Source organism: Nematostella vectensis, chromosome 15, assembly GCF_932526225.1.
Source record: "Nematostella vectensis chromosome 15, jaNemVect1.1, whole genome shotgun sequence".
NCBI lineage: Eukaryota > Metazoa > Cnidaria > Anthozoa > Actiniaria > Edwardsiidae > Nematostella > Nematostella vectensis.
The window spans coordinates 9070146-9085880 of NC_064048.1; the positions used below are offsets into that span (position 1 = coordinate 9070146).

The following is a 15735-nucleotide window of genomic DNA, read 5'->3' on the forward strand; positions in this document are numbered from 1 at the left end:
TCCTTCGTGAAATATAAATATTTTTATTTTGATGACGTCAGCATATTTTTGCTTCTAGTTACGTCATCGATGACGTCAACAATCACGTGACCACAGTTTTGCAACCCCCTTGACACATACACGACACCTGCCAAGTTTAGTTGTCATACGATGCTTTTAAGGGACAGACGTGTAATACATCTCAATCTGTTAGACCCCAGAGAATGCTGCATTTCAACATCGTCCCCAGGGTCTTATGGGTAATTTTAAAAAATGGCGTCTAGCTAACGGACGCTATTTTAGCAGGGCTATTTTTAGCGGCGCGAAGCGCCGCGTGAAAGGAGACCCACACCTAAGAAAAAGTGGTATTTAAAACAAATATGGTAACAAATATTAGTAACCCATCGACTCGAGTTTTCGTGAAGCGATGTCCGTCAATAATTCTATTCAGGAACAGACATATAAAGTCATCAGCCGTATTTGTTATTGATTTTTGCACTTTATTATTTTTACAAAATTTGAGTACATGTTCTATCTACATTGGTACAACTACAAGGTATATGGAGCCTTCTTCGTAGAATTTGTTTACCTAAACCCTTATCAACAAAGTATATAAATATGTAAAAACTACTACTGCGACTACCCGCTTAGACTTTGTGAGCATCAGTACATGGATGCACTCTTCGGTTGGCAACTATACAAGTTTGTGGAGAACAGAATGTGAATATAGCGATAATTACCAAGCACTATGTACAGTCGAAGTCATAATACTTATATATCTTTATCTGGCTCGAGATGAGGCAGAGTTTCATAGATGTTATCCCAAAGGCCGAGGTATGAGTGTGCTTCTTTCAGAAAGTGCAATATACTTAACCCTTTCACTCCAAAAAAGCAATCTGAAAATAATACTACTCCATAGAGGACGTCAATAGATAAAATAAACAAAAATCAGTCCATTTTTATAAGAAACATTACTGGCAGAGACACAAAGAACTTTGATGCAGATAGAAATTAGAATTTTCAAATTCAGATTTTGGAGTGAAAAGGCCAAGAGACCGGCAAGTTCTCTGTTTAGATTTTCCTATTATATCGAGGCACCATCTTACAGTTTGGGGAGAGTGGATACTTTTTCCATGGCCTGATGTTTTTGCAGTGCGCAAAAAAGCCTTGTTAGGAATATCCAATAGAACGGCGGTCAGCTGGACTGATGGCCAGTTTCATTTTCTCGTTTAAGTCAATGTGGGTTTCGATTTTAGTTAAAACGTTTTTAATCATTCGTTAATGCCTCTAAGTAAAAAGAGTAGCAAACTAGTGTACACTGCCACATGGAAGACTCTGGAGGAACTGAAAAAATAAAGAGGTCAAGAGCCACAGCTCGCACATAACTGCAACATTGTAACTGAGAAGTAGAAATTGAACTCGCAATTGCATGTTTCTTGGTTAAAAAAGATAATATTCAAAGAACAAACTCACCTCAAATAAAAGTAAAATTTCAAAAACAAAAAAAAGGGAAAACCTCTAGAAAATATATTTTTTAGTTAAATGTTGCATAATTGGAAAGTCTTCCAAATGAATGAAAGGAAAGCAATTTCTTTCCCATTCAGGACATTAAACAGTCCCCAGCAATTGAGCCACATCACTGAGAGGAAAACAATGGCAAATTGTCGGCAATTTCTTCATAGGAAATTTCCCTTAATTACAAAACCATCCACTTTTCAGTTTCAATGTGGCAGTCTCTAATATGTAGCCTCGCAGATTTCAATGACAGCAGCAGTTATTATATCACTTTTATATTTATACTTGTCCTGTCGTCCCTCCGTTTTACATAGCTTATCTTTGTAAAGAGACTGTTATTACTACATTTACTTCCATAGAATAAATTCTTAAAACTATTTTTGCTTACTTACGGCCATTGCCATATAGGGACATCTATTGTTACCATATAAGGTGATTTATGATATTTTATGCATATATTATTGCATTACTTGGAATCCCCAAATATTGGGAAGCAGTGATATCAAGCGCCTAACGTAAGATGTGCAGCAAAGAGATTGAAATGTGTAATGTCAGCATTAGAAATGTGTTAAGAGTAAGGTGTTATGTACGAGAAGAGTGAGATATATCTGGTGAACCAGGAAGCCTTACAGGTATTTCTTAGATAAGATTGCACTAGAAATTCCACGATTCGTACTCGACAATGCTTCATGCGTAACAAATAAAAAATAAAACAAAATAAAAAAATTCAAATTTGAAAAACCGTAGTATTCTTGTTTACGTGTCTCTAAACATTCACACGGCTTCTAGAGTCCAACAGACCGTTTTCACGATGTTGCGCGCAGAGCGAAGGGGTATTTGACTGTAGCATTCCACGGCATTTTCTATGGCTTCGTCTGGAAACTCCACTTCATACTCCATTTTATATCAGCAGTGGCCTGCCAGTCTGTTGCATTTTAAATGCGCGCACAACATCGTGATAACGGTATATATCAACCTCATGCGTTACCCATGAACCATTGGGGGTTACGATACATGGATCCTCAGAGTGCAACATTATTTGAAATAGGTGTACGACCCCGGGCATGGTCACGTGACAGACCCGTAAGGTATAACAGCGTCATGACCACGTCACCACATATCACGTTACAAGTTTGAAGTAGCCAGGAGTGACATAAGGCTTCTCTGGTAACCCACTAGATATTGGGAAATACAATATCACAACCACCGAAATAGGATTATTGTTAGGGTTATATTCAGGGCGATTGTGATATAGTATCGATGAGCCCACTGGTCGTTTAGTGTCCATTAGACAACTAAGATTAATCTCTGATTAAACAAAATAGAACTTTTGAAGTTGAATCTTTTAAGAAAAAAAAATACGATCAAAGTATCCATCAGTTATGTATGTTATATATATATATATTAGCGTCGATGTTATTTTACAACTGTGTCCCTTAAAATCCCACATTATGAAACCTTATGAAGATGGAGAGTCGGTGTTAACAAGTTACTACGGATCTTTTAAGAAAATATAAATAAATAAAATCTGCAATCTCTACCTCTGTAATATATGTCGTCTATTATATATCTATCCCAATCTATTTGCGTTATGGGGGGTCTCCTAAAGTAAAAGATGTAAAAGCTTCTGCAGGATTCCACATAAAATGAGTCGTAAGAATGTGGCTTTACTAAAATGTAAAGACTTTTTTCAAGATTCCGCTCATGAAGAGGTTACCCAAAATACTAGCCATTGTATATATTCTTCGTCTATTTATATACCATCTCGTTGATGGACAGGTGTTAATCAAACATGGAAAGGAGGTCCTCGTTAGGTCCTGGCGTCAGATAGGAGAACAATTCCGATGGGTCGAGGTTTTCCGGTAAATCCTGAAGAGCAATAACATGCCAGTTAGATTCAATCACAGATAGGGAATATTGTATATCCTAATACTTTACCTTGTCAATTATTGCACATCTTTTAAGTTGACTTTAAAGTCAACTACCCTATTCTAGATTTTTCTCGCGAATCTTAAATTTCTCGAAAATGTTCTCGGCACATTCTCGCGAGTCTTTAATTTCGCGACCGTGGAGAAAAAATGTGTTTTTAGGGGATATAATTTCGCGAATTATATGACGTTCAAGTGTTTTTATTTTATTTTTTTCGTTTTTACGATAAAATGTCGGTTTTTTAGATCGCAAAAACGCGAATTAAGGTAATACCGGAGGTTATCGTTTAGGCTGGAAATCGCCTAAAAGTATATCCATACCAAAGATCGTACTAAAATATTCATCGTCGCCGATTTTCAAGAAATTCCGCCCTTTTATTATGCTCGAAAAAGCGAATTTAAAATCGGGTTTTTCGCGCGAATTCATGAAATGTGAGCTTCAAAACATTGAGCAAAGCACAACGGGGATTGGGAGTAACACCTAGTTCACACTTCATTATGTCCAGCAAACGTCAAAATACTTCAAGTTCATATGCAAATTTTCGTCATTCGCCTCGCCGTTCAAGTTTCACTCGAGCTTCTACAAGTATAGAACTCAAACCAAAGAAGGATTTTTGCTTTTATGGGTTCATTCGAGGCATTTCACAGACCTTTTAACTTCACCACTCTCTGAAATAAACCCAATAAACGATCGAACCCCGCATCTTCCCGCTAGGAAGCTCAGAGGACAAGACTTCCGAGCGTAGGTAGCTCTTCAGTTTGCGTGGTTCAAAGCGAAATCGTAGTCCAGCCAAAACACCACGAACTGACGAAGCGAATTGCAGAACCGCAATTCTATGTGTTGCTTTAATCTGTCCGTTTGTTTTCGATGTACAGTAATAAGAAGTCTTGTGTCACTCGATACATGTCTCATGCTGCGAACTGAGCAAACCATCCATTCACACCTCAAGTCAGTTTCCCGCCAAACAAAGCATGCTGTAGCTCGACCATATAAGGTTTATAGGACCATATAGAGCGAAAAATAAGGCTAGTTGTTTAAGTTTCACGGGCTCGCGAACATGCTGACACAACAGACTACGAACGAAGACGCAATTCTCGAAAGATTTCAGCGAAAAATCTTGCTTTAATCGCCTGAAGAAGCATCACAACACATTTGTAGCAAAGTTTGGTTCAAGCTATTTTACTAGCGTTTAAATATTTCTGCATGAAATTTTAAGACAAGCGAGAATACTGCAAAATCCAAATTCTCAACGGAGTGCGACATCATCAAACAAATTCTCTTCGAATGCGGGTTGATATTCGATTTTTTCCAATCATCATTCTTATTTCGCTCCCCAAAAAATTCAAATGAATATTTTGTGTCGCACTCCGGCTAGATTTTTTTTAAATAACTTAGGAAGGTGCTTACCAATTTTTATATCGATAGCTTGCATAGTCGCGGAGAAATTCGCCACGAAGTCGAAATTTGACAAGTTCGCCTGGCTCGCAGATTGCGGGTATCAGATTTCGCATTTTCCCACGGATTGACTCGAAAATATTTTTCCTATAAACCTGAATAACTTCTTAAACTTGTCCTGAAGTTTCAAAGGAATTCGGCTTTTTGTGTAGAAGATATCACAGCTTAAACTTGGTAAACAATTTCCGGGAAATAGCCTCCGGTAGTACCTTATAGCGTGCGCAAAATAAATTAAGCAGAATGAGGTATTTACAACAAGAAAACTAATTTTCTTTAAACGGATGCTGCACGAAAAGATAACAGAATACAGTGTAGAGTAATGTGTGGTATCCGGCAAGCACTTATGTAGCAACCCAAAGAAGCACATTTCATTTCTCCAAGGGGTTTTTACTCGACTTCACAAACTGTACATTTGCGTTGTGTCGAAAACTCGTTTTCACGTGTTGCTTATATATCTAACACGAATGCGCGTGGTGCTAAATATTCCGTAGGGGGTAGAGGTGTATACAATAAATGACAAACGATACATTTTACACTTACATCTAGTGTCCCTTCAACTTCATCTGATCCGCTGTCCCCGCCTAAAACTGACGGGTCGAAATAGTCATCTGGGAGATTTTCAGACGTTAGGTCGGGAGCATCATCCGGCACAGGGGCGTTCGCCGTACTGCTCGGAGGAGGGGGAACTGAGCCTGCCGCGGTGTTTGGGCACTGTTCGTTGCTGTTTGGTGTAGTTGTCGTGGTGTGGGGTGTTGAAGTGTGGCAGTTGGGTGTTGGGAGATGGGTCGAGACAGGTGAAGTATGGCTTGTGGCTGGACTATGGATTTTATCTGAAGGTATTAAAAAAAGATTATGGTTATCACTAACAGTAGATGAAAGGCTATACATAATTTTAACAGGTACCTAACACTACAAAATGCAATATCCAAGAAAACGTTCCATTACATGCACACTAAAGTCTGTCTTACTTGAGGAACACTGTTGTTTTGCTTTTGTTTTGAATGTTTCAAGCTCATTATTTTGGAAAATCTACGTTTCCATGTATCATTTTAAATGTTATAAATATAATAGAGCCGTTTTCATTGAAGGATAATTTGTATTTTACTGTGATTCACGCAGATTTAGTTCGCTTCTGAAATGAATACATATGCGGTTGATAGCCTAAATTTTGCAACTTCCTGACATTCTGCCACATGGAACGTTTTAAGATTCCAAACTTCATTGATTTTGAGTAATAGCTCTTTGAAGGTACGTTTCTGGAATATTTTATAAGTGTTCTTATTTAGACCCGTGATCGACGAGCTTTATAAACACACCTGGGACACTATAACAACAGGTGTTCATTTCTTGGGGTCACTTACCGGAGGGTTGGTTGCTTCCAGGTCCATGTTCCTGGGTGCCGCCTGATGACCCTGTGTTCATATCTGGGGTGCGACCAGGTGGGGTGGGAGTCCCATTGCCTGGGTGCGAGTGGGGCTGTCCTGAGTGTGGCGAAAAGTGCCCGCTCGAAGGTGTCCCGGCGTTCATTATAGGGAGCGAGTCTGGGGGTGATGGTCGGAGTTTCTTGGAAACAGGCGGGTTCTGACAGTCTTCATCTTTCGGCTCTTGCTTGACAGTGACTGGCTTCCATTGGCTGTTGGGGTCGATGGTCACTTCCTCTACTTCGCAACTACTGCAATATCGAAATGGATAACGAAGTGAGATGCCTTCTAGCAACTGACCCCACAAAGAGAAACCCTTAGCCAATGTTGTGCCAGCATATCTTTGTGATATGGTAAATAAAAAAAAATGCCCGGGATTTCTGATACCCTGTAACATTAAACTTTGGAAAGTTAGGTGATAGAGATCATCAATGTATAAGAAATATACACCTATAGGTATGTATTTTTGTTATTGTACTTTAAAATATTCTGCGAATTCTTGTCGACGATTTCCAACAGCTGTATACCCTTCTGGCTTTCGTCATTCAAAATCCTTGAAGTGTATTAATTGGCCAACACTAAAACGGATATAAATGACAACACATCTCTGTGAGGGACTGACCAATCCAATAGCACCAAATGTATCGTTATTGTGAATGACGGAAGCCAGAAACCATTTAAGCTAGCCAAAATGACGAGAGTACATCATATTGAATATGAAAGTTAAAAAGAACGTCCATCTAAAAGGTTTTCGTGTAAAATTTCCACTTGACCTTTGTTTTTACTTCACTGCCATATAAGTCATAAACAGTCAGAGCCGTAGCAGGCCACGTAAGATTGGGGGCACAATACATAAACATTTAAGAAAATATGCTTACCTGGATAGCGCTGTGAGGATCCCCCAGACGAATTGGTCAACCTCTAGACCCTCTAATAAAGCTGTTTTACTGTTAAGCAAATTCTACTATAAGAGCAATGCACTGGAACAATGTATAAGTTGAATGTTATTTTAGGGTCACTATAGAGGCCCAAATTACCCTGGGTATTCCACCCCCATGTGGACATTTAATAAACTATATTTTATCGCAGTTTTATGTCCCAGTTAGATGATGCAAATACACCTATTTCAATAAAAGTTGTCAGTGCAAATGGCAAATGGCGATTAGAATATGGATAAATCAAAACAATTATCCATTAAAGGTTACCAATGCTTGGCTCTGACATTGCTGGACTTTATCTAACACCTTTAATTTTACGAATAATAAGTACCCATAAGCCATTTACCATTTGCCATTCGCCATTTGCACTGACAACCTTTTGTGAAATAGGTATATACATACTTGCAGACAGGACATTTCCAACTGCCCCGTTCACAGTTCAGCCGCAGATAGGATTCGAGGTCGAAGCACTGCAATAGGGACATTAAAGCCATAAGTGACATGTTATATAGATAATAAAGGCTTGGCTTGAACTTTGAGTAATCCTTTTTTTTGCACACGTATCACTCTTTATTTCTCTTTTTAACAACCATTAAACAATTCACATTAAACATTACAACTTACAGTCTATTACAGTACTTGATGATAGTAGTTGTGGCGGGTTAGTGGTAATTATCATTAATGCGATGTTAAAGCCGCATTGTCAACAGTTTACTTCCGGTCGATTACGTAACAATATCCAATGATTTTTAACGGAAAACGCGAAAAATATTTCAAAATATTGAAAGCACTGTGTTTATTGAAAGTTTCTTTGAGGATGTGGTTGATAATTTAGAGCGGATGGCCTGTTAAATATCTCGGATTTTAATAGATTCTTTTGTCTTTTAACGGTTGAGGTTTCCGTCGGACCTCCGGAAGTAAACTGGTGAAAATGCGGCTTTATATATTCTGTTAATAACAATTACCAATAGCTTTCAACTGATATATCACTTTCTGGCCTCAGTCATTCATTCAAATTAACAAGATTTCATTGGTGCTTTCCGATTGATCAACGTCTTTGGGAGGGGTCGCGTGATGCGGAACCATTTCAGTGCTAACCAATAAAAACGCTTCAAGGATTCTAAATGAGGCCGGAAGGCGATTCATGTGTTGGAAATTCGGTAGTTAGCCGCTGATGATATAGTTCTGTGATGATAATATTCCACTCAAGTCAAGTACTCACCTGTATGTGTTTACAATCATGCCCTCGAGCCGGTAAGGAAATACGTCTAAAGGTGATTGGACACTTGAGAGACACTTTAATCGCTGTCTGTTCCACCCCGTCGTCGCTGCCATTAGTTGTAGGCGCAGTCGAACAGAGTGAGAAATTACGTTTCACTATAACAAAAATGAAACAACAATCATAACTACCTTATTCACGCTTGTTACTTTGTAACAAGTATATCCTTATGGTCAAACACAAACAAAACAAAACATAAAAGTCATGTACTAAACTCAAAGTAGCTCCGCAAAAAAAATAACTTGGATCAGCTATTACCTTTTGTAATGCAATGTTCCGCTGGAAGAAGTCGTTTTCGTAGTAGACTTTGTAACACAGAACTGACGGATGGACGATGAACGAGTTGAAGAACAAACAAGTGAGACTGAAACAGAAAATTTTTATGAATTAAAAGTTGTGTTAAAGATATACCTTTTTGTAGATTGCGATACATATAGAGGGATAGGCAGACAGACAATGAGTACGTAGGTAATAAAGGAACGTTATGTTATTCTATTAGCTGTGCTACAAGGTTATACAATAGACTACAAACAAATGGATTTTATCATAACAAATAACCTAAGTCCAACGAACCACGCACACCGCAACGAAGCCAAATAATGTGCTGGCCCGCCCTTATTAAATTTAATATACATACAGTAAGATAGTTACTGGAAGTAAAACACAGGGCTTGTGAGGCTACAAAACTGGATACTCACACAACAACAAGCCGTGACGGTGATTTGTATTGTATTCCGGCCCGGTTTACAAACTTGCTTGAGATGAAGAGGTTTGTGTGCAGTCTTATTCTCGCCCTGCGCAACATAAACAATTCATAGAATCTCTTGTAAGCAACAGCTGTAAAGCTAGTAGTCTTATGATAAGATGCTCTCACAAGAAGCTTAAGTGCACGTTGAGCCTAACCCAAACATTGCCTAAAACTCATTTCGAACAAATAAGATTGAAATACCTTGAATCGTGATTTGTTCAGCTTACCTTCCCTAGCCCTAACCTTACTTACCCACTCTAATCAGTGGAGAGATGGCATGGAGGCTTACTTACCCACTCTAATCAGTGGAGAGATGGCATGGAGGCTTACTTACCCGCTCTATTCAGTGGAGAGACGATGGCATGGAGGCTTACTTACCCGCTCTATTTAGTGGAGAGATGGCATGGAGGCTTACTTCCCGCTCTATTCAGTGGAGAGATGGCATGGAGGCTTACTTACCCGCTCTATTCAGTGAAGAGATGGCATGGAGGCCTACTTACCCGCTCTATTCAGTGGAGAGATGGCATGGAGGCTTATTTACTCGCTCTATTCAGTGGAGAGATGGCATGGAGGCTTACTTACCCGCTCTATTCGGTGGAGAGATGGCATGGAGGCCTACTTACCCGCTCTATTCAGTGGAGAGATGGCATGGAGGCTTACTTACCCACTCTAATCAGTGGAGAGATGGCATGGAGGCTTACTTACCCACTCTAATCAGTGGAGAGATGGCATGGAGGCTTACTTACCCACTCTATTCAGTGGAGAGATGACATGGAGGCTTATTTACCCGCTCTATTCAGTGGAGAGATGGCATGGAGGCTTACTACCCCGCTCTATTCAGTGGAGAGATGGCATGGACGCTTACTTACCCGCTCTATTCAGTGGAGAGATGACATGGAGGCTTACTTCCCCGCTCTATTCAGTGGAGAGATGGCATAGAGGCTTACTTCTCCGCTCTATTCAGTGGAGAGATGGCATGGAGGCTTACTTACCCGCTCTATTCAGTGGAGAGATGACATGGAGGCTTATTTACCCGCTCTATTCAGTGGAGAGATGGCATGGAGGCTTACTTACCCGCTCTATTCAGTGGAGAGATGGCATGGAGGCTTACTTCCCCGCTCTATTCAGTGGAGAGATGGCATAGAGGCTTACTTCTCCGCTCTATTCAGTGGAGAGATGACATGGAGGCTTATTTACCCGCTCTATTCAGTGGAGAGATGGCATAGAGGCTTACTTACCCGCTCTATTCAGTGGAGAGATGGCATGGAGGCTTACTTCCCCGCTCTATTCAGTGGAGAGATGGCATAGAGGCTTACTTCTCCGCTCTATTCAGTGGAGAGATGGCATGGAGGCTTACTTACCCGCTCTATTCAGTGGAGAGATGGCATGGAGGCTTACTTACCCGCTCTATTCAGTGGAGAGATGGCATGGAGGCTTACTTACCCGCTCTATTCAGTGGAGAGATGGCATAGAGGCTTACTTACCCGCTCTATTCAGTGGAGAGATGGCATGGAGGCTTACTTACCCGCTCTATTCAGTGGAGAGATGGCATGGAGGCTTATTTACTCGCTCTATTCAGTGGAGAGATGGCATGGAGGCTTACTTACCCGCTCTATTCGGTGGAGAGATGACATGGAGGCTTACTTACCCACTCTATTCAGTGGAGAGATGACATGGAGGCTTACTTCCCCGCTCTATTCAGTGGAGAGATGGCATGGAGGCTTACTTACCCACTCTATTCAGTGGAGAGATGGCATGGAGGCTTACTTCCCCGCTCTATTCAGTGGAGAGATGACATGGAGGCTTACTTCCCCGCTCTATTCAGTGGAGAGATGACATGGAGGCTTACTTCCCCGCTCTATTCAGTGGAGAGATGACATGGAGGCTTACTTACCCACTCTATTCAGTGGAGAGATGGCATGGAGGCTTACTTCCCCGCTCTATTCAGTGGAGAGATGACATGGAGGCTTACTTCCCCGCTCTATTCAGTGGAGAGATGACATGGAGGCTTATTCACCCGCTCTATTCAGTGGAGAGATGGCATGGAGGCTTACTTCCCCGCTCTATTCAGTGGAGAGATGGCATGGAGGCTTATTTACCCGCTCTATTCAGTGGAGAGATGACATGGAGGCTTACTTCCCCGCTCTATTCAGTGGAGAGATGACATGGAGGCTTATTTACCCGCTCTATTCAGTGGAGAGATGGCATGGAGGCTTACTTCTCCGCTCTATTTAGTGGAGAGATGGCATGGAGGCTTACTTCCCGCTCTATTCAGTGGAGAGATGGCATGGAGGCCTACTTACCCGCTCTATTCAGTGGAGAGATGGCATGGAGGCTTACTTACCCGCTCTATTCAGTGGAGAGATGGCATGGAGGCTTACTTACCCGCTCTATTCAGTGGAGAGATGGCATGGAGGCTTACTTCTCCGCTCTATTCAGTGGAGAGATGGCATGGAGGCTTACTTCCCCGCTCTATTCAGTGGAGAGATGGCATGGACGCTTACTTACCCACTCTATTCAGTGGAGAGATGACATGGAGGCTTACTTACCCGCTCTATTCAGTGGAGAGATGGCATGGAGGCTTACTTCTCCGCTCTATTCAGTGGAGAGATGGCATGGAGGCTTACTTACCCGCTCTATTCAGTGGAGAGATGGCATGGAGGCTTATTTACCCGCTCTATTCAGTGGAGAGATGGCATGGAGGCTTATTCACCCGCTTTATTCAGTGGAGAGATGACATGGAGGCTTATTTACCCACTCTATTCAGTGGAGAGATGGCATGGAGGCTTATTCACCCGCTCTATTCAGTGGAGAGATGGCATGGAGGCTTACTTCCCCGCTCTATTCAGTGGAGAGATGGCATGGAGGCTTACTTACCCGCTCTATTCAGTGGAGAGATGACATGGAGGCTTATTCACCCGCTCTATTCAGTGGAGAGATGGCATGGAGGCTTACTTCCCCGCTCTATTCAGTGGAGAGATGGCATGGAGGCTTACTTACCCACTCTATTCAGTGGAGAGATGGCATGGAGGCTTACTTACCCACTCTATTTAGTGGAGAGATGGCATGGAGGCTTACTTCCCCGCTCTATTCAGTGGAGAGATGGCATGGAGGCTTACTTCTCCGCTCTATTCAGTGGAGAGATGGCATGGAGGCTTACTTACCCACTCTATTTAGTGGAGAGATGGCATGGAGGCTTATTTACCCGCTCTATTCAGTGGAGAGATGGCATGGAGGCTTACTTACCCACTCTATTCAGTGGAGAGATGACATGGAGGCTTACTTACCCACTCTATTCAGTGGAGAGATGGCATGGAGGCTTACTTACCCGCTCTATTCAGTGGAGAGATGACATGGAGGCTTACTTCTCCGCTCTATTCAGTGGAGAGATGACATGGAGGCTTACTTCCCCGCTCTATTCAGTGGAGAGATGGCATGGAGGCTTACTTCTCCGCTCTATTCAGTGGAGAGATTGCATGGAGGCTTACTTACCCGCTCTATTTAGTGGAGAGATGGCATGGAGGCTTACTTACCCACTCTATTCAGTGGAGAGATGGCATGGAGGCTTACTTCTCCGATCTATTCAGTGGAGAGATGGCATGGAGGCTTACTTACCCACTCTATTCAGTGGAGAGATGGCATTGAGGCTTACTTACCCGCTCTATTCAGTGGAGAGATGACATGGAGGCTTACTTACCCGCTCTATTTAGTGGAGAGATGGCATGGAGGCTTACTTACCCGCTCTATTCAGTGGAGAGACGATGGCATGGAGGCTTACTTCTCCGCTCTATTCAGTGGAGAGATGGCATGGAGGCTTACTTACCCGCTCTATTCAGTGGAGAGATGGCATGGAGGCTTACTTACCCGCTCTATTCAGTGGAGAGATGACATGGAGGCTTATTCACCCGCTCTATTCAGTGGAGAGATGGCATGGAGGCTTACTTCCCCGCTCTATTCAGTGGAGAGATGGCATGGAGGCTTACTTACCCGCTCTATTCAGTGGAGAGATGGCATGGAGGCTTACTTACCCGCTCTATTCAGTGGAGAGATGACATGGAGGCTTATTCACCCGCTCTATTCAGTGGAGAGATGGCATGGAGGCTTACTTCCCCGCTCTATTCAGTGGAGAGATGGCATGGAGGCCTACTTACCCGCTCTATTCAGTGGAGAGATGGCATGGAGGCTTACTTCTCCGCTCTATTCAGTGGAGAGATGACATGGAGGCTTACTTACCCGCTCTATTTAGTGGAGAGATGGCATGGAGGCTTACTTACCCGCTCTATTCAGTGGAGAGACGATGGCATGGAGGCTTACTTCTCCGCTCTATTCAGTGGAGAGATGGCATGGAGGCTTACTTACCCGCTCTATTTAGTGGAGAGATGACATGGAGGCTTACTTACCCACTCTATTCAGTGGAGAGACGATGGCATGGAGGCTTACTTCTCCGCTCTATTCAGTGGAGAGATGGCATGGAGGCTTACTTACCCGCTCTATTCAGTGGAGAGATGACATGGAGGCTTACTTCTCCGCTCTATTCAGTGGAGAGATGACATGGAGGCTTACTTACCCGCTCTATTCAGTGGAGAGATGACATGGAGGCTTACTTACCCACTCTATTCAGTGGAGAGACGATGGCATGGAGGCTTACTTCTCCGCTCTATTCAGTGGAGAGATGGCATGGAGGCTTACTTCTCCGCTCTATTCAGTGGAGAGATGACATGGAGGCTTACTTCTCCGCTCTATTCAGTGGAGAGATGGCATGGAGGCTTACTTACCCGCTCTATTCAGTGGAGAGATGACATGGAGGCTTACTTACCCGCTCTATTCAGTGGAGAGATGACATGGAGGCTTACTTCTCCGCTCTATTCAGTGGAGAGATGACATGGAGGCTTACTTCCCCGCTCTATTCAGTGGAGAGATGACATGGAGGTTTACTTCTCCGCTCTATTCAGTGGAGAGATGACATGGAGGCTTACTTACCCACTCTATTCAGTGGAGAGATGGCATGGAGGCTTACTTCTCCGCTCTATTCAGTGGAGAGATGACATGGAGGCCTACTTACCCACTCTATTCAGTGGAGAGATGACATGGAGGCTTACTTACCCGCTCTATTCAGTGGAGAGATGGCATGGAGGCTTACTTACCCACTCTATTCAGTGGAGAGATGGCATGGAGGCTTACTTACCCGCTCTATTCAGTGGAGAGATGACATGGAGGCTTACTTACCCGCTCTATTCAGTGGAGAGATGACATGGAGGCTTACTTCTCCGCTCTATTCAGTGGAGAGATGACATGGAGGCTTACTTCCCCGCTCTATTCAGTGGAGAGATGACATGGAGGCTTACTTACCCGCTCTATTCAGTGGAGAGATGGCATGGAGGCTTACTTACCCACTCTATTCAGTGGAGAGATGGCATGGAGGCTTACTTACCCGCTCTATTCAGTGGAGAGATGACATGGAGGCTTACTTACCCGCTCTATTCAGTGGAGAGATGGCATGGAGGCTTACTTCTCCGCTCTATTCAGTGGAGAGATGACATGGAGGCTTACTTCCCCGCTCTATTCAGTGGAGAGATGACATGGAGGCTTACTTCCCCGCTCTATTCAGTGGAGAGATGACATGGAGGCTTACTTACCCGCTCTATTCAGTGGAGAGATGACATGGAGGCTTATTTACCCGCTCTATTCAGTGGAGAGATGACATGGAGGCTTATTTACCCGCTCTATTCAGTGGAGAGATGGCATGGAGGCTTACTTACCAGCTCTATTTAGTGGAGAGATGGCATGGAGGCTTACTTCCCCGCTCTATTCAGTGGAGAGATGGCATGGAGGCTTACTTCTCCGCTCTATTCAGTGGAGAGATGGCATGGAGGCTTATTTACCCGCTCTATTCAGTGGAGAGATGACATGGAGGCCTACTTACCCGCTCTATTCAGTGGAGAAATGGCATGGAGGCTTACTTACCCGCTCTATTCAGTGGAGAGATGGCATGGAGGCTTACTTACCCGCTCTATTCAGTGGAGAGATGGCATGGAGGCTTATTTACCCGCTCTATTCAGTGGAGAGATGACATGGAGGCCTACTTACCCGCTCTATTCAGTGGAGAAATGGCATGGAGGCTTACTTACCCGCTCTATTCAGTGGAGAGATGGCATGGAGGCTTACTTCTCCGCTCTATTCAGTGGAGAGATGGCATGGAGGCTTACTTACCCGCTCTATTCAGTGGAGAGATGGCATGGAGGCTTACTTACCCGCTCTATTCAGTGGAGAGATGGCATGGAGGCTTATTTACCCGCTCTATTCAGTGGAGAGATGACATGGAGGCCTACTTACCCGCTCTATTCAGTGGAGAAATGGCATGGAGGCTTACTTCCCCGCTCTATTCAGTGGAGAGATGGCATGGAGGCTTACTTCTCCGCTCTATTCAGTGGAGAGATGGCATGGAGGCTTATTTACCCGCTCTATTCAGTG

General features: G+C 43.1%; 1 protein-coding gene across 9 annotated transcripts in view; it reads right to left on the minus strand.

Moving 5' to 3' along the window:
* Positions 1–458: 458 nt before the first annotated feature.
* The window catches only part of LOC5512444 (zinc finger MIZ domain-containing protein 1), a 50369-nt gene continuing 35092 nt past the window's right edge, over positions 459–15735 (minus strand). For all 9 annotated transcript variants that reach the window (XM_048722724.1, XM_048722725.1, XM_048722722.1 and 6 more), the window contains 8 exons: positions 9215–9310; positions 8775–8880; positions 8460–8614; positions 7640–7707; positions 7178–7246; positions 6240–6550; positions 5419–5708; positions 459–3363 (listed from right to left, as the gene is read on the minus strand). In XM_048722724.1, the coding sequence (XP_048578681.1) occupies positions 3277–3363; positions 5419–5708; positions 6240–6550; positions 7178–7246; positions 7640–7707; positions 8460–8614; positions 8775–8880; positions 9215–9310 (1182 nt within the window). In that variant the 3' untranslated portion in view covers positions 459–3276. The remainder of the gene's footprint in view (positions 3364–5418; positions 5709–6239; positions 6551–7177; positions 7247–7639; positions 7708–8459; positions 8615–8774; positions 8881–9214; positions 9311–15735) is intronic.